Source organism: Podarcis vaucheri (genome assembly GCF_965113315.1).
Source record: "Podarcis vaucheri genome assembly, chromosome: 16".
Lineage (NCBI taxonomy): Eukaryota > Metazoa > Chordata > Lepidosauria > Squamata > Lacertidae > Podarcis > Podarcis vaucheri.
Genome location: NC_138754.1, coordinates 23264262 through 23286788, shown reverse-complemented (window position 1 = coordinate 23286788; position 22527 = coordinate 23264262). Strand labels below are relative to the sequence as shown.

Genomic DNA, 22527 nt, shown 5'->3' with positions numbered 1-22527 from the left:
TCAGTATCAGAACGGTCCAATTTTGTCAGCTGCGAATTCCTGGTTTACACTGGATACATTTTGTTAGCCTATAAGGGCGGGTTTCACCGGCTGCAATTCAGCTAACCCACGCGTACTGTTTGGACTGATTACATTCTACAGCGGCATGCTCGTGAGGGTTTTATGTGAGTAATGCACTTCCCTTTACAGAATAACAAGATAATAAATTTTAAGTGACCTTTCAAGCCCCGCTGCAGCCCGCCCAGCAATCTTCAAGTGGTCCACGAGAAAAGAAACGTGCAACAACTGCTGTAATAGAGAGATTGCTACAGAGGAGAGAATCTGCTGGAATCATCAAGAGACACCAGCTTTTCCCTCTGCCTGGGATCCTTTTAGGGAGGAGCCGCTGCTTGAGTATTTACTCTGGCTCTCTCTTAACATTTTTGTGGGGAATGTTCATTGCCCTATTTTCAGGAACAGGAATGTATTTGTGTGTTTTTTAAAAATACATTTAAGGTTTTGTTTTGGACTTCTATCATCTGTATTGTTTGCATTTGCATGTTTATTGGAGGGGGGGTGCCTTTTTGGCTAAAAGGCAGCATAAAAATAAACTGTAAAGTACAATAAATGGTGCAGGACAGTCCAGCTTACCTTGTTGACTTGGGAGAGGGGAGTCCTTGCTCCCCCCACCTGCATCCGTCCCCTGCTGCTCTCCTCAAACAGCCTCCCAGGAGACCTTTCCCTGCGAGTGCTCAGGACCCTGCCAGGAGATTTCTCCCTCTCTAGAGGACGCCCAGGAGACTTGTCCCTGCGCATCTCCGTCCTTCCCTCTCGATAGCGATGGGGTGTGCTTGGCTCCCGAGGGTGGCTTGGACCTTCCGGAGGCCCAGGGCTTGACGCTACCCGCTTGGTTATGTGCTCGTTATATGTCGGGGGGCCTCTCTTGTTCGGACTGCTGTCATTCAAAAACAATGGACGTGGACAGCTGAGTGACAATAAAAACCTTAACGTTACATTTTTATTCGCAATAGCAAAATCCCCCACTGTGCCTTTCCCCTTGCTCTGCGAGGCCGTTTTCGGGGACGGACACAAGCGTGCCGCTGCGTCTGTAACAAAGCGGGGCTGGCAGACGGAAAGGGGAAAAGATCTCTCTGTTGTGGACTCTTTAACATGTGGCAGAAACCCTGCACTGCTGCGTAACCAGCCCAACATGTAACTTCCAATCTAGTTCTGCCTCTGGGTTACCATCCCTCCATCAGTCACCAACCTTCCAGCTCTTTTCACATGGAATGTGCACATAAGAACATAAGAGGAACCTGATGGATAAGGGAAAATGGCCAACCTAGTCCAGCATCTTGTTTGCACAGTGGCCAAGCAGATGCCTGTGGGAAACATGCAAGCAGGACCTGAGCAAAACAGCAGTCTCCCCTCCGGTGATTTCCAGCAGCTGGTATTCAAAAGCATTCCTGCCTCAACTGTGGAGGCAGAACATTGCCAGCACGGCTACTAGCCATTGATAGCCGGCTCCTCCATCAATTTATCTAAGCTGCTTTTAAGGTCATCTAAGTTGGTGGTGACCGATGCCTTCTGTGGGAGCAGTGATGGCCACACACACTACTGCTCCCTGTCCCCTTAAAAACCAGCAAAAACCATCTCCTTTACATAGCCTGATTTCCTTTTCACCTTTAAATATCTGGATTTGTACTTTGCTCTCATTGTCTCAGCTTTCTCTTTTTCCTACGCCTCTCTCTTGAGATAACGCAGTCTGGCTTCCATCCTCTGCATTCCACCGAAACAGATATCAATTAAATAAATAAATAGCCTTGTTCTCAGATCTAAAAAAATCTTCGCTCTTCCATCACCATCCTTATCCTCTCGGCCACCTTTGATGCAGATGCTTGTGAACATGCTCTTCAGGTCAACATCTTCCCCATCTTTGGATCTCTGTAACCCTGATGGTTTCATTTGAGCCCAGCTGAATGCAGCCTACTTCAGTGTTTTCCCTGAAGGTCTTCCTCTGTTCCAGAGGACTCTGCCATGATCCCACAGCTATCTAAACACAGGGTGATCTTCATCAGGTCTCTATGCTGAAGATATCCAGATTTCTCTTCCCTACCACCAACCTCTCCCTCTTGCCTTCTGCTAGTCCTTCAGCGGCTCATCACTGCCCTCAACATGCCCAAGTCTGAACAGCTCCTCTTTCCCCTTCATCCTCCCCCTTGTCATTGGGTGTAGAGAGTAGCTGATATTACCACTATCTACACAGCTGAGAAAGGGACGCGGGTGGCGCTGTGGGTTAAACCACAGAGCCTAGGACTTGCTGATCAGAAGGTCGGTGGTTCGAATCCCCGTGATGGGGTGAGCTCCCGTTGCTCGGTCCCTGCTCCTGCCAACCTAGCAGTTCAAAAGCATGTCCAAGTGCAAGTAGATAAATAGGTACCACTCCGGTGGGAAGGTAAACGGCGTTTCCGTGCACTGCTCTGGTTTGCCAGAAGCAGCTTAGTCCTGCTGGTCACATGACCCGGAAGCTGTACGCTGGCTCCCTCGGCCAATAAAGCGAGATGAGCGCCGCAACCCCAGAGTCGATCACGACTGGACCTAATGGTCAGCGGTCCCTTTACCTTTACCCAGCTGAGTGAGGTAAGGCACGCTCAACTTCATCTTCTATTTTTGCCTCCTTTTTTCCTCTCTCTATTCAACCAAGACCTAAGCAACATTGTAAACATCTGTTCCTTCCCCTGCCTGCATCTTCTTACTTAAGACACAGGCCCACATTCTCATCATCACTTGGCCTGGACCACCACTTTCTTTCAGTGGCATCCCCCTTGTTATTACACCTTCTTCTCCTCCTCAACTTGTCCCAAAACTCTGCCTCAAACTACTCAGTTTACCTCTCCTTTTGGGGAAGAGGCATAGCTGAGCGGTGGAGACTGTAAAAATGGGATGCTGGACTAGATAGGCCATTTACCTGATCCAGCAGTCTCTTCTTATGTTCTTAATGGGTCTACGCTGAGCAGAACTTGCATTGGCATGAACCACGTATCTTTCTCTAAGGCTTTTCTCAACACTGGTGATGCATCCTGCTTTCCATGCAATCTTTAATCTTCTCCACTTTCTTCCCGGAAGCAACAGAGCACACCGTCTCCACCAAGGAGGAGACAGGGGACTCCCCTGAGAAGGAGTCTAGTTCACCAACACAGGAGCCAGATATATGGAGAAACGTGACTCAAAGAAGTAGGAGGCCCAGGGTTCACTCTGATTGCTTAGAAATACACAATCGCTTTGAGGTCCTCTCCCCTAGCATGGAAGACGAAGAGCAGACTCCATTTGAGGATCTCTCCCTCATTACAGTCGATCAGGTATATGAAGACGAGCAGCAAAGTCAGTCCTCAGGGAATGTGCAGGCGACCTTGGAACGGACAGCTCACGGAAGAACCCCGACCAAACCCAAGAGGAGGCGTGTAGTGGTGATAGGGGATTCCCTACTGAGGGGAACAGAAGCAGTGATCTGTGGGCCTGACAAGATGTCTCGGGAAGTGTGCTGTCTCCCCGGGGCTAAGATCCAAGATGTAACTGAACGACTGCAAGGAATCATAAAACCCACTGACAAATACCCCTTCCTCTTGGTTCATGTGGGAACCAACGACACTGCAAGCAATAGCCTCCAGAAGATCAAAAGAGACTACGAGGCTCTCGGCAGGAAATTGAAGCAACTAAATGCACAAATTGTCATCTCATCTGTCCTCCCAGTTGAACGACGTGGCCCAGGGAGAGAGGGGAAAATAGTGGAAGTGAACAGCTGGCTTCGCAAATGGTGTAAACAGGAACGGTTTGGATTCTTAGATCACGGACTGCAGTTTCTTGAAGATGGACTTCTGGCAAGCGATGGGCTGCACCTCACAACGGTTGGGATAAATGTTTTTGCAAAAAATCTCAGAAACCTCATCAGGAGGGCTTTAAACTGACTAATGTGGGGGAGGGAGACAGTGCTCCTGAAGGTAGGAGTCTCTCAATTAATGAAGATGATCATCCAAATGTCATAGACCAAATGGAGCAAACAGCACGCGGACCTAGTGGTGGGAGGAAAAAATCCTTAAATAAGAGACACGGGGGAATGATTAATGGACTTCAATGTCTGTACACTAATGCGCAAAGCATGGGAAATAAACAAGATGAGCTTGAGCTCTTGGTACAGCAAACTAAATATGACATAATAGGCATCACTGAAACCTGGTGGGATAAGTCCCACGATTGGAATGTAATAATGGGGGGATACAATCTATTTCAGAGAAACAGACCAGACAAGAAAGGAGGAGGAGTGGCGTTATATGTCAGGGATGTGTATACCTGTGAAGAGATCCAAGATTTAGATCCTCAAAGCCAAAGTGAGAGCATTTGGGTCAAAATTAAGGGAGAGAAGAATAACAGAGACCTCATTGTGGGAGTTTACTATAGACCCCCAAGCCAAACGGAGGACATAGATGATGCCTTCCTGGAACAGATGGCCAAGCATGCAAAAGGAAGGGAGATAGTAGTAATGGGGGACTTCAATTACCCAGATATTTGTTGGACGTCAAACTCAGCCAAGAGCATAAGGTCAAACAGATTCCTCACTGGCCTTGCAGACAACTTCATTGTCCAGAAAGTGGGAGAAGCAACAAGAGGAACAGCCATTTTAGATCTGGTCTTAACCAATGTTGATGACCTGGTTAGTGGGGTAGAAGTGGAAGGATCATTAGGCGCGAGTGATCATGCTCTTCTGAAGTTTACTATACAGCGGAAAGGAGTAGCCAAGCATACTAGGACTCAATTTCTTGACTTTAAGAAAGCCGACTTCATAAAACTTAGGGAAGTGCTGGGTGAGATCCCATGGACAACAATACTAAAAGGAAAGGGAGTTCATGATGGCTGGGAGTTTGTTAAGAGGGAGATACTAAAAGCACAACGTCAGGCAATACCAATGAGACGGAAACATGGAAGGTGCCTAAAGAAGCCAGGGTGGCTATCTAAAGAACTTTTAACTGAATTAAGATTAAAAAAGGATGTGTACAAAAAATGGAAAAGGGGGGAAACCACCAAAGAGGAATTCAAACAAATAGCCAGCACGTGTAGACACAAAGTCAGAAAAGCTAAAGCACAGAATGAACTCAGGCTTGCTAGAGAGGTTAAAAGCAACAAAAAAGGCTTTTATGGGTATGTTCGTAGCAAAAGGAAGAACAAAGAAACAATGGGGTCACTCAGAGGAGAAGATGGTGAAATGCAAACAGGGGACACAGAAAGGGCTGAACTACTCAATGCCTTCTTTGCCTCAGTCTTCTCCGATAAAGAAAACAATGCCCGACCTGAAGAATTTGGAGCAAATGATTCAGCAAAGGAAACACAGCCCAGAATAACTAAGGAGATAGTACAAGAATATTTGGCTAGTTTAGATGTATTCAAGTCTCCAGGGCCAGATGAACTGCATCCAAGAGTATTAAAAGAACTGGCAGATGTGATCTCAGAACCACTGGCAGTCATCTTTGAGAATTCCTGGAGAACAGGCGAAGTCCCGGCAGACTGGAGGAGGGCAAATGTTGTCCCTATTTTCAAAAAGGGGAAAAGAGAGGACCCAAATAATTACCGCCCAGTCAGTCTGACATCAATACCAGGGAAGATTCTGGAGCAGATCATTAAGCAAACAGTCTGTGAGCACCTAGAAAGGAATGCTGTGATCACCAATAGTCAGCATGGATTTCTGAAAAATAAGTCATGTCAGACTAACCTGATCTCGTTTTTTGACAGAATTACAAGCCTGGTAGATGAAGGGAACGCAGTGGATGTAGCCTACCTTGATTTCAGCAAGGCATTTGACAAGGTGCCCCATGATATTCTTGTAAAGAAGCTGGTAAAATGCGGTCTTGACTATGCTACCACTCAGTGGATTTGTAACTGGCTGGCTGACCGAACCCAAAGGGTGCTCATCAATGGTTCCTCTTCATCCTGGAAAAGAGTGACTAGTGGGGTGCCACAGGGTTCTGTCTTGGGCCCGGTCTTATTCAACATCTTTATCAACGACTTGGATGATGGACTCAAGGGCATCCTGATCAAATTTGCAGATGACACCAAACTGGGAGGGGTGGCTAACACCCCAGAGGACAGGATCACACTTCAAAACGACCTTGACAGATTAGAAAACTGGGCAAAAATAAACAAGATGAATTTTAACAGGGAGAAATGTAAAGTATTGCACTTGGGCAAAAAAAATGAGAGGCACAAATACAAGATGGGGGACACCTGGCTTGAGAGCAGTACATGTGAAAAGGATCTAGGAGTCTTGGTTGACCACAAACTTGACATGAGCCAACAGTGTGACGCGGCAGCTAAAAAAGCCAATGCAATTCTGGGCTGCATCAATAGGAGTATAGCATCTAGATCAAGGGAAGTAATAGTGCCACTGTATTCTGCTCTGGTCAGACCACACCTGGAGTACTGTGTCCAGTTCTGGGCACCACAATTCAAGAAGGACACTGACAAACTGGAACGTGTCCAGAGGAGGGCAACCAAAATGGTCAAAGGCCTGGAAACGATGCCTTATGAGGAACGGCTAAGGGAGCTGGGCATGTTTAGCCTGGAGAAGAGGAGGTTAAGGGGTGATATGATAGCCATGTTCAAATATATAAAAGGATGTCACATAGAGGAGGGAGAAAGGTTGTTTTCTGCTGCTCCGGAGAAGCGGACACGGAGCAATGGATCCAAACTACAAGAAAGAAGATTCCACCTAAACATTAGGAAGAACTTCCTGACAGTAAGAGCTGTTCGACAGTGGAATTTGCTGCCAAGGAGTGTGGTGGAGTCTCCTACTTTGGAGGTCTTTAAGCAGAGGCTTGACAACCATATGTCAGGAGTGCTCTGATGGTGTTTCCTGCTTGGCAGGGGGTTGGACTCGATGGCCCTTGTGGTCTCTTCCAACTCTATGATTCTATGATTCCCCAGTCAAACTGGCATCTCGGTAGGTGAAACTGCACCTAGCTCATCATGTCTATCTACTGCCGCCATGCTTTCCCCATCCTTCCAAAGTAGAGGGCACCTTGGGACAGGGGTCTTTCTTTCCCCCTCTCCTATAAGTGTGAAGCTGTAATATTACTTCTTACCTGCGCGTAGTAGAGGGGACCCGGTGGAGTTCGTTGTTTGATTCTTTCACCAAATTCCCCTTGCAGCAAATAACTCTTAGTTTGTCCTGGTAGGAAGAGGCCAGGTAAATTGCTCCTGATGAAATTGCTGGACCCAGGTAGCGAGGGCTCGGAATATCCAAGTGGGCTCGTGCTGGAGTGCTGGGGTGGGGTGGAGAGGGAAGAGTGCCTTTAAAATTGGCTCTTAAATCTTGCTTTGGCCAGTTTGGCCTCCACAGTTGTAGAAAGGCAAGCAGTGAGGCGGCGTAATTACTTACCCGAGGGAGGCACGTGCTTGGATCTCAATCACTTCGAGAGAGTTGAAGTGCGTCACAAACAGGTAAGGCTCCCTGTAGGCTACAGCAAGAACAGTGCCAGGAACAAAGATGAATAAAGTAGTCAGGGAACTCACAAGAAAACACCCTAAGAGCCTGGCTGCTGATTCAGGCCAATGGCCCATCTTGTCCAATATCCTGTTCTCAACCAGATGCCCCAATGGGACACCAGCAAGCAGGACCTGAGCATAACAGCGCTCTCCCCACCTACTGGCATTCAGAGGTATACTGTGTCCAGTGGAGGTAAAATATAGCCATTGTGACCAGTAGCCACTGACAAGCTTGTCCTCCGTGAACTTGTCCAATTATCTCTTAAGAAGCGCATGTCTTGTCCTCCTACAGCCCTACTTCTGAAAATGTTTTAGATAGTTGTTCTTAACTATTTTTACCAATTTCTTTTACAATCAAGCGGGACCCCACATTTAAATTCTTCCCTGGTCTCCCAGCTGGCCCTAGTAGGACCAACTTGGCCAGTTAGCCCTGGTGATCATTTGATGTCTGCTGACTGGGGTTCTTGTTCCACACCCCCCCCCAAAGAAAATGACCCCTGAATTTTTTTAATTTTATTGATATTGATCCTGCATTTTATGTTGTATTTATGCTGTTTTTAAGTCGCATTTTAATCAATGTTTTATATTTGCTGTTAGCTGCCCTGAGCCTGGTTTTTAAACTGGGAAGGGCGGGGTATAAATAAATTTGTTGTTTAAATTTTATGAAATAAATAAAACCATGCCTCAGATTTTTGAGTTTTTGTTTTGTAAAAGAACACATCTTTTTAAGCCAGGGATGTGGGAACCTGTGACCTTCCAAGATCTAGCTAGATTCCCAGCTCCCAACATCCTGGACCAGATCTAGCGAGATTCCCAGCTCCCAACATCCTGGACCACTGGCCATGTTGGCTCAAGGCCATCCCCACCAGGAAGGCCACAGGTTCTCCCTCCTTCTCTGCTGAAGGTCCTTCTACAAAAGGAAAGACAAATGCCCCCTCGCTATTTCTACAACCCTCGGCATCTCTGAACACTAGAAAAAGATGGGTGCACAAGTAATCACATGACAATGAAAATCACACAAATGCTTACCGAATGCTAAAGGCAGACGACTCCATTTCAGGTCATCTGAGCGACTGCGCCTTCCATAGGAGTCTACAAAGACGCCAAACTCTGCAGGAGGGGGGACACACACATCCAACAATCACCACCATTCCATTTCAAGCTATTATTCTTAAGAGAAATGAAATGTGAGTTTGCCAGGATTCCAGAGCTCCACGAAGCAGTAATTGGCAGTTGTTGGGTGCGGGAACAATTTCCCTTTGAAAAACCTAGAGCATGCGCTTGAACATGCAGTTTGATCTTTGAAACTAAGCTGGCCTGAGAGTTGCCAGTACCTGAATCACCCTGGAAAGGAGCTCTGAGCTCCTTGGGAGAAATGGGCAGAAGCTGAGCAAGACACTGAACTAGACTTACCATGAAAGCAAAGCAGATACTCCTCCCTCTGCCCTGTAGGGTTCACCTGGATGATATTGATTGGAAAACTGTTGGTGGATGATGCAAACACAGCAGAAGCTAAAGTATGGTCATTCTTGTCCAGGAATTCTAGAAGGCACAAGAGAATTAGATCAGTGCCTATTTCATTTTAAACAAAGGTCATAGCTCAGTGCTAGAGCATCTACTATACATGCAGAAGGCCCTGGAATCAATCCTCAGCTTTGTCAAGTGAGGCTGGGTCAGACTCCTGCCTAAAACCCAGGAAGAGCCATTGAAAGTCAGTGTAGACCACGGGTAGGCAAACTAAGGCCTGGGGGCCGGATCCGGCCCAATCGCCTTCAAAATCCAGCCCACGGACGGTCTGGGAATCAGCGTGTTTCTACATGAGTAGAATGTGTCCTTTTATTTAAAATGCATCTCTGGGTTATTTGTGGTGCCTGCCTGGTGTCTTTACATGAGTAGAATGTGTCCTTTTATTTAAAATGCATCTCTGGGTTATTTGTGGGGCATAGGAATTCATTCATCCCCCCCACCCAAAAATAAAAATAAATATAGTCCGGCCCCCCACAAGGTCTGAGGGACTGGTCCCCTGCTGAAAAAGTCTGCTGACCCTGGTGTAGACAGTGCTGAGCTAGATAGACCAATGGTCTGATTTTGTTTAAGGAAGATTTCCTACACTCCTATGACCAAAGTAGGGCAGGCATGAAAGCGACAGCCCAACTCTGCCATACATCCCGCTGAGGACTTAAAGCACTAGCTCTCCAAAGCATAGTTAGGAAGTGACACCTACCCTCAAGGGTGTACTGCTTCATCTCAATTTCATAGAACTTATTTGTTCCAATGATGATGCTGTAACTGGTGAAATGAATGCAGCTGCAGGGCTCCGAGGTTTCAATCTCCTGCGATGACAGAAAGAAAAGCACAGACATACAAGCCTCAGTTAGCCTACTTGGATTATACTAGAAAAATGCAACCTCTGCTGCTGATAGAAGTAGTGCGACTCATGCAACACGTTGGCAATTAATATACACAGAACAATAATTATACATACTGTATCAACCTTCTGATAATTTCATTTAGGCTGGGTAGTTCGCAAGTCTTTGTGGCTTTGTTTAATGTTTTGTATTTTTCTCAGAAGGTTGATAAAGTATGTATAATTATTGTTCTGTGTATATTAATCGCCAACGTGTTGCATGAGTTGCACTACTTAGATTATACAGCACCCTGACCGGAGCAGGTAAGGGTGGTTAGGATTAAGAAGATCCTAGGAATCTGTCTGGCTGCAGTCACAAAATCCAAGATAGGTCTGGAGTTTCAGGGCTTGGGAATGTGACAACTGCATTGGCTTGTTCAGTCTCACTTTGAGGAGAGTGGTAGAGGATTCTGGGTAACACTGCTGGGATAGGGATTAAAATCCTTGCTCTGCAGGAACAAATAATAATGCAGCTGCCCATCAGCATCCTTCCAGCTTGTCGGTTTTAGTCTCTTTCTTGAATTATGGGGTCCAGAACAGACCTCAGCATTCAAGGTACAGAATTATAAACCCAGTTGCTGCATTTAGCCCCTTGCAACTAGACTACCACGTTCTTGTTTACCCCGTGTTAAGTCTCACCAATGCCCTGCATAAAACCAGGCCACATTGTGGACCACACTCTCCACTGCAGCTGTACGTTTCAGGAGACCGGCTGGCTTTCAGGCATGCATGTCCACCGTTACTGTTCTCCAAACTGATGGATCGCTAGTAAGCATCTGTGGGATTCTTGTAGCACAGAGTAAATCTCAAACGGGGCTGCATATCCTAAACTACACTGACAGGCCAGTATAGGATCACCACTACGTACTTTTGCATCAGTCTGATTCTGTGTGGCAATGTGTAATGTCCAGGGGAGTAACTTAGAAGAAGAAGAGGAGTTTGGATTTGATATCCTGCTTTATCACTACCCTAAGGAGTCTCAAAGCGGCTAACATTCTCCTTTCCCTTCCTCCCCCACAACAAACACTCTGTGAGGTGAGTGAGGCTGAGAGACTTCAGAGAAGTGTGACTAGCCCAAGGTCACCCAGCAGCTGCATGTGGAGGAGCAGAGAAGCGAACCCAGTTCACCAGATTATGAGGCTGCTGCTCTTAACCACTACAGCACACTGTAGTGTGGTGAAATATTCACTACTGAATATTTATGATGAAGACACTATACGGTTGCAGCTTGGTCAACGCAAAGGCAAAAATGGGTGGAAGGCAGGTCTAGTCATAACTAATGGAAGAGTGGGCAGGTTATTTGCCATGTCAGGGTTGGGACCAACTGTTGCCAGCCTCTTGTGGGCAAAAGGGGACTGCATTGCAATTGCAAACTTTACCTTCCTGATGCAGAACTTGCTGAGGCTCTCATTATAGCGCAGAACCACCACTTTGTTGGGCATCGCTGCACAGATGCACAGCCCATTCTCAATCTGCATGTGAAAGATAACAAATAGTGCTATTTTGTTGTACACCGCCTTGAAATCTAATATGACATACAAATGTCGTAAACAAATAGTGGATGCATGGTCTTGATATGGGGCCTAACAACCTTTTGATCATCATACCCTGTGTTCCAGGGATCACTGCATTAAGAGGCAAATGCAAAGCTTGTGGGCCCTACCTTGCCAGCAGCAAAAAGATGACATCCTTTCACAGCCTCGAAAACGTTTGGAGAGACATCAGGCTGGGCTGGCAGGTGGGACTGGGCTAGAGACTGCTTAACTTTCTTCACGTCAACAAGACACAGTGCCCTCTCATCCCCTGAGGAAAGACACAAAGGAGCAGAGAAACATTTCTAGCTAAGCCAAAGGAGCAAAATTACAGAAGTAAAAGCTTCATGCTGCTCCCGCACTTAATGGCACCAAATCACTAAGAGCTGGTTTCTAGAAATATTTTATGTCTAAACAGCACTGGAACTTGTTCCGTTCACTGAAAATGGGTTACGTCCTACTTCACAAGTCAGAAGGGTCATCAAAGAAAGCTTAATACACTTTTATCAACTTCTGTTTATTAACTTAATGGAGGAGGGACCATAGCTCAACAGCAGAACACCTGCTCTGCATGTAGAAAGTTATCAGGTACAATCCCTGGTCGGACTGAGAATATTCCCTGCCTGGAAACCTGGAGTGCTGCTGCCAGCCAGTGTAGACAATACTGAGAATACTAAGTGCTGTGTAAGGCAACTCCCCAATTTCCTAAATTCGATGATGCAAAAGATAGTTGAAGGTGGTTGCATACAAAATAAACCATCCAAAATCATTGAAAGGTGTTTCAAAACAAGGACAAAATTGCCGACGCAATTCTATATGACTAAATGCAAACAAAAGAAAACAAAAATAAAACTCTCCAAGGAGAGCGTTACCAAGGTACACACACACACTGCAGTCCTGAGAGTGCAGAAATGCCACACAGAATGTAGCATTAGCCACAAAATCTGCCATCACATAAACTATGATGTTTGTATGGTTTTTTCTCTTTTTCTAAAAGTAAGTTTCCAGCTATTATGGTTGGGGTAAGGTGTGCCTGTAAGAGTGCAGGCAATGCCCACTGAAGTTTCAGGAGCCTGATGAGGAAGGCTGATGAGGAAAGATTCAAATTGACATATAAGAGTTCCATTATAGCAGAATACATGGTTTCCCGAACTCTACCTGCTATCATGAGCAGCTTCTCCAGATCCTTGATGAGGTGCACTTGGAAGACGGCACCAATTCCTGGGACATGTGTTAAAGAGTTCTTCAGCACATTCAGGGCATAAAGGCCTTCCTCAGCACCCACTAGGACCACCTACAAAAGGGGTTTATGAAGAGTCAACACACAGAGAGAGAAAGGCTACAGGGATGCTATTAAAAACCACCACCACCACCACCTAAGGAAGAAATCCCAGAAGGTCCAAAACTAAATAGGTTCCTTGTTCAGTTTGCTTATTCCACAGCATGGCAAAGCTAGAGTTGGTAAAATCCCCCATTACCTGGTCACTGAAGGGCAGTGTGCAGTTGATATCCAAACGGTCCTCTCCCTCCAGCTTCAGGAGAGAATTTCCAAGGAGCTTCTGTGCATGAGGGAGAGAAAGGGAGAACTAGCATGGTGCACAGGAACGATACAATGGAAACTTCTTAAACCCACCAATGAAAAGCTATATTTGCCAAAGACATCACCAGGAGCAGGCTAAGACTAAGGATGGCTGAGTCCGAAAGACCGCAGTGGCACAATCCTTTCTTTCTAACCTAGTCCATTTTGCCATGGGGTGGACATGTGCCAGTAATTCTGCATGGCTACTAAGAATAACAACAACAATAATAAAAAATACAGTTGTACCTCTAGTTGCAGACACGATCCGTTCTGGGGTGCCGTTTGCACCCCGAAAAGTCTGCAACTAGAGCGGCGCTTCTGCGCAAGTGCAGAGCGCGATAGAACGCTTCTGCCCGTGTGGCAAAACCCGGAAGTATACACTTCCGGGTTTGCCATGTTCGCAAGCCGAAAAGACGCAACATGAACCTAACGCAACATGAGGTATGATTGTACTTTCCCACCTTCTTCACAGAAGCACATGAGAGAAGAGCCTTCAGGTACAGATCTCACCCTGTGACAGCAGATCTTCACTCCATAAAGGAAAAAGTGATGCAAGCACATACTTTCTTGCCAGCCCCACAAAACTAGTTGCATGCAAGAGTAGATGCCAGGGTTCCTTTTGCTAAGAATATAAGAAGAGCCTGCTGGATCAGACCAGTGGCCCATCTGGTCAAGAACTCTGAAAGTAACCAGTCAGATGCCTATGGGAAGCCTACAACAACAGCACTCTCCTCCTGCAGTTTCCAGAAACTGGTATTCAGAAGCAGACTTTCTTTGACAGTGGACGGTATTCCATGCTCCTCAAGGGACACATACGCAGCCTCCAATCATACACCCAGTACCTCTTTGTCCCTCCTCCCATGGATCACACAGGCTCTCTGGTTCTTTCCTTCCCCCACGCCCCTAGCAAACTTAAATGTTTGCATTCCGAGAAGGAAAGAAAATATCTTCCTGAATGGCACGCCAAATCAGAACTGTGCATTGCTCCTTCAGCTGCAAACCAAAACACCATGTTTCCCCAGGGCTAGATTAAAAGATGCATGTCCAAAACATGGACAATATGCTTCCACAGCAGGCTCACCTTTGAAATTGTGTGTGTCTGGATGCACCTGCAAAACTCAAGCCACACCTTAAAAATATATATTTCCATTTTGATTGCTTGATAAAAGGCCTAGAGTGTTGTGGTTATTAGATTTATTTTGTGCTTTAGGCCCTTGGTCAGAAATGTGGTGCAAATGGCGAGCACCTAGGTTAGGGTACGCTGGGTGGTGATGGCTGTAAATCAACGGGAAACAGGAATTGCCTAAATGCAAATAATATTCTGTTTCGGTTAATTAAAACAGCTTGAATTAAGTTTTAACAAAATCAGATAGTGCCTGTCCAAGAGCTTATTAATCATCCCACATAATTAGTTAGGATGCAGGAAGGGTGGAGATTTACTTACTGAGCAAATGGGACAGAATTCCCCTTGTCTATTTTCTTTTCTTAGAGGACTATGTTAAAAAGTCTAGAAATGTCCCTCTTTTTAAAATGAAAGAGGACCCCCCCCCCGCAACCCTCAATGTTTTGACTTACAGCATCAGCCTCAGCCTTTTCCCTGGAGACTCTTCCTCCAGCAACTATGGATTCCAGCGCACTGACCCAGCGTTGCTTATCAGGAAAAGTGGGTGTGAGTAAGTAGAGAGTCCGGCCAGGCCAACACGTGGTATGAGGATGAGATTCCAGCTTCAATATATATGGCACATCTGTTACCAAAAAACACAGACAGAGGTTTAGGAAATGGGGTGGGGGGTGGTGAATAAAGACCTAGAGGTCAAAAACGGCTTAGGGTGGAAAAGAAGTCTTCAAGGTATCTTGAGAAAAGTGCAATCAGGAACTATGAGCCTCAGAAATCAAGGTCACAGACATCATCATCATCATCATTATTATTATTAATAATAATAATAATAATAATAATAATAATAATAATAATAATTATTATTATTATTATTTATACACCGCCCATCTGGCTGGGTTTCCCCAGGCACTCTGTGCGACTCTCAACAGAATATTAAAAACACGATAAAACAGCAAACATTATAAATTTCCCTAAACAGGTCTGCCTTCAGATGTCTTCTAAAAGTCAGATAGTTGTTTATTTCCTTGACATCTGATGGGAGGACGTTCCACAGAGTGTACCTTCCTTGCTCTTCCTGTTCACTAAATACTGTTGCCCCTTCAGCATCCAGCCTCTCCTCCCAAACCTTTACCTCTGACCTCTCCTTAGCATCCCACCACCCAATCCCCTGGCCCTGAGCCTTCCTCCTCTGGGGTTTCCCCTTATCCCTGACATCATGCAGCTAGATGGACCAAGGGTGTAACTCAGTATATGGCATCTTCCTGCATTGTATGGCTCAGGTTTGTAAAAATTTGTAAATTTAAATAACGAATGATGGGACCACACTGTTATTTTCTTTAAAAAAGATATCTGAAAAAGCCAGGGCTCTGCCACAGCCAGCTGATGTGTCCACACATCAGATGAAACACAATTGACCTCACCTGTCTTGGCTGTGTTTAGGAGTTCAGTTGCGCCCACAGCTCCATGGACGGTCACATCTCCGTCTGGAGGACAGAGCTCAAACTCCTCTGAAGGCCTCTGTCCTGCTTTGGCAAAGATATAAGTGGGAGGACAAGAGTATGAAGGGGGAATGGAAACTTGGATGACAAATAAATCAGAGACAAAAACAGGTGTCTGGGGAGAAGGCACTTCACACATTCAATTTCACGTCATTCTTGAGGGCTGGAACAAATGTAAGGCAAAAGGCCCCTACAGATGTACTTTTGATTGCGCATTCACAGTGATTTGTGTGCAAAATGCTATCGGGGCAGTCATACACAATTCCACTTTCAATACTGTTTGCACTTGCAGAATGGTTTTTTTGGGGGGTGGGGTGGGGAGGGGGCATCATCACACTGCTTCATTTCCAGCTAATGCGCATCCCTGCTAAAATCAGCATCATTTTTATCCCGCTTTCATTGCACTATAGGCCCTCTAGACAGCAATAACGGTGTAGCCTTGGGGAAGAATTGCGGAAGGGACTAAAGCGGAACCAATCTGCCGCTAAGGAACTCTTTACCGTCTCAAAAGGATGTTGCCAACTAAACCCACAATAAAGCACCAGCCTGGAGGGGCACTAAGACAACTAGAGCAGAAGTTTTCAAATTGCGCTTTGTTCCTAAGCGGTGGGGAGGCTCTGGGGCACCTCAGAGGGGAGAAGATCAGTAATGGCAGAGAAGCGCCCCTGAAAGATAACGTACCTGTCACTACTGATCTTCTGATCAATGGCTCAGCCACAGAGAATGTTGGGGGCATGGTCAGTTTGTGTGGCGCAACAGCAATCAGCGCCCCATATGTGCGGCAAATGCAGCCTAGAATGCACTCAGGTTCCTTTGCCAATCGTAGGGATTATACTGGAGGCGCCCAGTGGCAGCTCCTTGGCGGTCAGATGCAGAAAGGGTTCTCCAAGGGCGAGGCGTTACAAAGAGTGAAGTCCTAGAGTATTAAGCCAATCTCCCCACTTCCACAAAGTTCAAAGGTTTTTGTTCAGACAAAGTTATGCATTGAGAGGCCATGTCAGAGGAGACGGGGAAAGCGAGTCAGATGTTAAGAGGTTACCTTCTCTTGCTTCTGTGTCATAAACAAGCACTTTAGTTCCTTCCAGAACTATATACTTCCTGTCCCAGCCCTGCTGCCCACGCTTATTATTTCTGAAAACACAGAAAAAGGACAAAACTGCGTTAGAGGGTTGCGTCAAAGGTTCCCGATTAGCGTGGTCAGCCAACCTCCCGTAGGAGTCTTCACCAGCAAACAAGAGAATCGGCTTCACAGCTACAGTCTACGGAGCGGCTCCTCCGGCGGCGGCGGCAGCACCAGCAGCTCTGGGCAAGCAATTTTAGCGCAGAGACTCACGTTTGTACCTTGGCACCTTCATCCATCCTTCTAGCCGTAAACTGCTGCTTGGCTCTTTCAGCTGCAGACCCGGAGAGTTCAGTTTGTCCCGGCAGAAGGCTTCGGAGAAATGCGTGGCGTATTCGGCAGGCAAGCCACAAGTAGCCGGCAAACAGGTTGAGCACTTTGGATGGCACATCATCTGGCATTCTGGCAGGGGGAGGGTAGAAAGGGAAGAGGGGGAAACCTTATAGAAACATTAGGATTTAAGGGCTATCAAATGTAGTACTATATTAGTTGCTTAGCGGTATACTTGTTGCCCAACAAGCTTCTGCTAATGTAACTGCTGTGCTGGATTTCTTCATTGCTCAACCTTTAAACTCCACAACCTGCTAGTGCAAAGGCTCTTGTGATAGCAGACAATGAATGTTGGATAGAGCCCTGCATTTAAAAACTTCAGGTAAAGGATTTTTCACAAAATCAGAACTGCTCGGACTCAAGTCTGCACCGACCCAGTATTAAGCTGAAGAATCTCAACTAACTTCCCAACTGAGTATCACCACATGTTCTGGCTCACAACTTCTTGGTGTTAGGTACAGTACATCCATTCTTCCCTTTCTGGTGCCCTATCCAAGCTGCTTTCCAAGGTCTATTGATAACCAATTCCAATACACTGGTACCTCGGGTTACATACGCTTCAGGTTACACACTCCACTAACCCAGAAATAGTACTTCAGATTAAGAACTTTGCTTCAGGATAAGAACAGAAATTGGGCTCCGGCGGCGCGGCAGCAGCAGGAGGCCCCATTAGCTAAAGTGGTGCTTCAGGTTAAGAACAGTTTCAGGTTAAGAACGGACCTCCGGAATGAATTAAGTACTTAACCCAAGGTACCACTGTACATTCTTTTCCTGCAGCAATTTTTGAAGGGAGTCATGTCATATACTAATTCATGCTTAATGTAAAACTGTCAGTTTATGAAAGAAAGTTGACTTGTTACTGACATGACTTTAAATCAGGAGTAGCCAACTTGTAGTCCTTCAGAAGTTGAGGACTACAACTCTCATCATCTCTGATCATTGTCCTTGCCGGCAGGGGCTGAACAGAGATGTACAGTGGTACCTCGGAACTTGAACGTAATCTGTTCCGGAAGACCGTCTGGCTTCTGAAATGTTTGAGTTCCGAGGTGTGGCTTCTGATTGGCCAAAACAGCTAGGTTTTTGCACAGCGGAAGCCACGTTGGATGTTTGTGTCCTGAGGAATGTTCAGAAACCGAAGCACTTCTGGGATTTCAGCGTTTGGGAGCCAAAACATTCAAGAACAGAGGCATTAAGAGTTCCAAGATACCACTGTAGTCCAAAGCCTCTGGAATGTGCCATACTGGCTACTGGAGCCTCAGACTGACCTAACATACAGTTGAAATCAGACCAGCTGCTTGACAGGAAAGCAAAATTCAGGGATCTGGAATTACTATGCCTACATAGGCTGTAGAAAGCTTGCCTTGGGTCATGTTTAGAGATGGGAAGGCCTGGAAAAAACCGGGAAAATTAGAAAAAAACAACCAGGTTTTTTTCTGTTTATTTCCAAAGCCATTTTTTCTGGAAAAATACAGCTTTGGAAAAAAACGGGGGAAACTGGTTGCCCCCCCCAAATTTTTCCAGTTTTCCCCCAGGCCTTCCCACCTTTAGTCTCGTTTCATTTTATTATTCTATGGAACAAAAGGTTTGTAAGTTAAACTTATAAACCACACCTTTTAGGCTCCAGTGAAACAACAAGACACTGGAACTAAAAATAATGTTAAAGAACACTAGTAAAACATTTAATGACAGCAAAACATACTTGATTGCACCCAGAGAGGTTGCTTTGGTACACGTGGGAGGCAGCTGTTATGAGCTACTGGTCTCTGCAGCCACAGCAGGCGCTGTGATTCTCCAGCGGTTTGACTTCCACCCCTGGAGGCACACTCCATTGTCTTTCAAGACAGATGGATGCTAACAACAAGGCAGCAAGTAAAAGCTAAGAACCTGTTCTGTGCTAGTTGTGAAATGAGTACTTCTGCAGGAGACATGATCAGCTTTGTCCTCCAAGATAAAGCCTGCTTAATAAAGGTCGCCAAGGTTTTCCTAAAATGCTTGAAATCCATCCATGTCCCTTTCCCAAAAAGCTGAGAACCTTATGGCATTACTGTTGAGGCCTAGGACCCCATTTTGTAGGGAGAGAGAGGAGGTGCTGTGCTTTCAGCATCATTTTCCACTGCCTTTTTATTTTGGCACGATAAGTAGAAAAGGTTCCAGTTACAGATAGGTAGCCGTGTTGGTCTGCCATAGTCAAAATAAAAAAATTCCTTCCAGTAGCACCTTAAAGACCAACTAAGTAGTTCTTGGTATGAGCTTTCGTGTGCATACACACTTCTGTGTATCTGAAGAAGTGTGCATGCACACGAAAGCTCATACCAAGAACTAACTTAGTTGGTCTTTAAGGTGCTACTGGAAGGAATTTTTTAAGTAGAAAAGGATTGACCTAAGGAATACAGGATGAATACTGCTAAATCATGAAGTCTATTACAAAAAATATATAAAAATCATGAAGTCTCTAAAGCAGTTTGCGATAATTTGGTGGCGGGGTGGGGTGGGGTGTGTGCTTATTGTCATCTTAGAACAGTAATGAATTAAATTGAGAAAGTGTGAATTTGCAGAAAAGCCAACTCCAAACTCCCCAAACTCTGAGGTAAATTTGGGCTGCAGTCTTAGAACAGTAATGAATTAAATTAAGAAAGTGTGAATTTGCAGAAAAGCCAACTCCAAACTCCCCAAACTCTGAGGTAAATTTGGGCTGCAGTCTTTGAAGCTGCTTTATCTAGTGATTAAGAGAGACTGGCTCCAACTGATGGAAATGAGCCATTACCAGGCATTGGTGTAGCTGTTGTGGTGTTATGGAACGTTTACTAACATTCTAAGGAACTCTTTTAAAAATAAATAAATAATTTTTTTAATTGTCAGCCTACAAGGCCCAAGGACTAATAGGGCTATATAAGTGGAAACCTTTCTTGAGGCAGAGAGGACAGGAAAGGGAACACAGATAACAAGCTAAATTGGCCAAGAGAACAAAAAATTAGACAATATGGACATAACATTAGGTATTATTACTCTTCCAGTTCGGCCCTGTTACCACCTTTGTTTCCTTGCCATTCTTACCAAGACATTTAGACGCCTGTCGTCCAAAGTGAACTGTATCCAAGCAAACTGCACATTTAGTTGCTCTCATGTTCAGCCCCACATTGAACCGGTGAGGGATATTGTGATGCATCCGTTCTTTCAGACGCCGGTTAAACTCTGGGGGGAAGGAGCAAGTGGCAAAGCACAGTTAAAAGCAGCTCAGCAGCTATCAGCACGTCCTTCTCCCTTGGCTGGTTTGGTTGGTACCTAACTAAAAGGTCTTTTAGGCAGGGCTGCGCAGAGAGGTATATCTCACAATCCTAAGGCACTTAATATGCATATGCCACCAGCAAGCATATGGCCGGTGGTGGCAGAAGCAGCACACATACTCGGAACTCAACTGACCAACGCATGTGAAAAGGAGACCTTAGGAACGTAAGAAGGTGCTTTTTGCTGGTTCAGACTATTTGCCCAATCCTGTTTGGGAGTGGCTTTCTATTGTCACAGTACGTTTCCGAGCACAATTCAAAGTGTTGGTGCTGACCTTTAAAGCCCTAAACGGCCTCGGTCCTGTGTACCTGAAGGAGCGTCTCCACCCCCATCATTCAGCCCAGACACTGAGATCCAGCGCCAAGGGCCTTCTAGCGGTTCCCTCACTGCGAGAAGCCAAGCTACAGGGAGCCAGGCAGAGGGCCTTCTCGGTAGTGGCACCCGCCCTGTGGAACGCCCTCCCACCAGATGTCAAAAAGAACAACAACTACCAGACTTTTAGAAGACATCTGAAGGCAGCCCTGTTTAGGGAAGCTTTTAATGTTTGATGTATTACAGTATTTTAATATTATTATTTTTTGAAGCTGCCCAGAGTGGCTGGGGAAGCCCAGCCAGATGGGCGGGGTATAAATAATAAATTATTATTATTATTATTATTATTATTATTATTATTATTATTATTAAAGGTCCTTCCTGTCCCCAGCTATCTGATGGCTTGAACTGGAGGCTTCAGGAATTGAGCTGGGGACCTGCAGCCGAGGCACACACCCTACTACTGAGTTAGCTGCCCCCTTCCCATTTCACCAAGCACTGCCACCACCAGCAAGGGTGTAGCAAAAGAACGCTTGTGTGAGGCAGAAAAGCCGCCCTTCGATTTCAGTTGAAACAGGCTGCTCCCACCCCTAAGCGCAAATAACTGAATGCGGACGCAGTTGCTTGCTTGTTTAAACAGCGATACCTAATCCACTTGTTGTTTTTCAGAGGTTTGGCAGAGAGATCAGGCCAATTCTACAAAAAAACAACAACAACGCACTGTGGAAATAAGTGCTAAATGAAAGGGTTTTATGCGGCAACATGGAGTAAGAAAGGATGATGATTTAACAGCAGCGAGACTCAAGCAGCGCTGCTGTTAGCACTCAAGATATATACTCGGGTTTTGGCAGGAAAGTTAATACGTACCAAGTGTTTAGAATTGGGGCACACCGGAGTTTAAAATCACAGGCCAGCCAGTTAATTTTAACTTTTGCAGATGAAAGAACAACTAGCACTTATAGTGCTCGGAGGGTTCAAAGCACGTCACGTAATTATCTCAGCGATCCTGATTATTGTGTAAAGCACAGGAGGCTAACATCTTCCGGCCAAAGGGCCACGCTGCCTTTCTGAAAGGCCCTTGGGGGGCTGAATGCTAGTGGTGGGTGTGCCCACCCCACACTTATGCACACACCATAGCCCCTCTCTGGGGAGAGAGGTTGCAGAGAAAGGATAAAACTCTCCTCCCTCTTGCTCAGCGGGTATATCATTGGGCTCTCTGACTCCTTGGTTTTCCAGATAGGAGAGCCACGTAAATCTTTCTTCTTCTTTGCCAGGAACTCCTTTCTATTACCTGAGCACTTGGAGAGGGATAATTCCCAATGCCACCGGGGTAGTGGGGCAGATAAATTGCACTGGGGCTGGCAAGCCGTTGGAGAAGGTTTGATGGGCCAGATAAGGCCTGTTGTTCACCACCCATGTTATAAGGTATGCCAGAATTATTCCTACATTTTAAATGGGGGGTTGATGCTAAGAGACACGGCTTTTGTAAAAGGCATACGTCATATTCACAACCGATAAGAGGCTTAAGTTGGGGGCCTTTCCCTCAGCTCAAGAGTACACAATAGCCCTAGACCTGCAAGGCCTCTAGACCGGGCACAACAGTACACCAGCTCTAGACCACACGACTGAATCACACCGACAAGTACACCAACAGACCTGCAGGGATGGCAGACAAGCCGTACGTACTTCAGACATCAATAAAAGGGAGACAAGCACTGCAGAAGAAACATGGAGAAGTAACACACGCTGGAGAGCTGAAAACTTACGCTGAATGTCGTTTTTTTAGAGGGCAAAGCGTTCAAGTGCTAATGGCTAAACAGATCTGGAAAGCTAA

At 45.8% G+C, this 22527-nt stretch overlaps 1 protein-coding gene across 10 annotated transcripts in view; it reads right to left on the bottom strand.

The window, feature by feature from the left end:
- Nucleotides 1–22527, bottom strand: part of CIT (citron rho-interacting serine/threonine kinase) — a 117528-nt gene that overhangs the window by 9223 nt on the left and 85778 nt on the right. For 7 of the 10 annotated variants that reach the window (XM_082202974.1, XM_082202980.1, XM_082202981.1 and 4 more), the window contains 15 exons: nucleotides 20151–20288; nucleotides 16988–17168; nucleotides 16686–16777; nucleotides 15569–15673; nucleotides 14606–14775; nucleotides 12930–13010; nucleotides 12610–12745; nucleotides 11583–11722; nucleotides 11299–11391; nucleotides 9737–9845; nucleotides 8926–9054; nucleotides 8542–8622; nucleotides 7406–7484; nucleotides 7110–7289; nucleotides 631–964 (listed from right to left, as the gene is read on the bottom strand). In XM_082202974.1, coding sequence (XP_082059100.1) covers nucleotides 631–964; nucleotides 7110–7289; nucleotides 7406–7484; nucleotides 8542–8622; nucleotides 8926–9054; nucleotides 9737–9845; nucleotides 11299–11391; nucleotides 11583–11722; nucleotides 12610–12745; nucleotides 12930–13010; nucleotides 14606–14775; nucleotides 15569–15673; nucleotides 16686–16777; nucleotides 16988–17168; nucleotides 20151–20288 — 2048 coding nt within the window. The remainder of the gene's footprint in view (nucleotides 1–630; nucleotides 965–7109; nucleotides 7290–7405; nucleotides 7485–8541; nucleotides 8623–8925; nucleotides 9055–9736; nucleotides 9846–11298; nucleotides 11392–11582; nucleotides 11723–12609; nucleotides 12746–12929; nucleotides 13011–14605; nucleotides 14776–15568; nucleotides 15674–16685; nucleotides 16778–16987; nucleotides 17169–20150; nucleotides 20289–22527) is intronic. The other 3 variants (XM_082202978.1, XM_082202979.1, XM_082202976.1) reach the window with 2 other exon arrangements.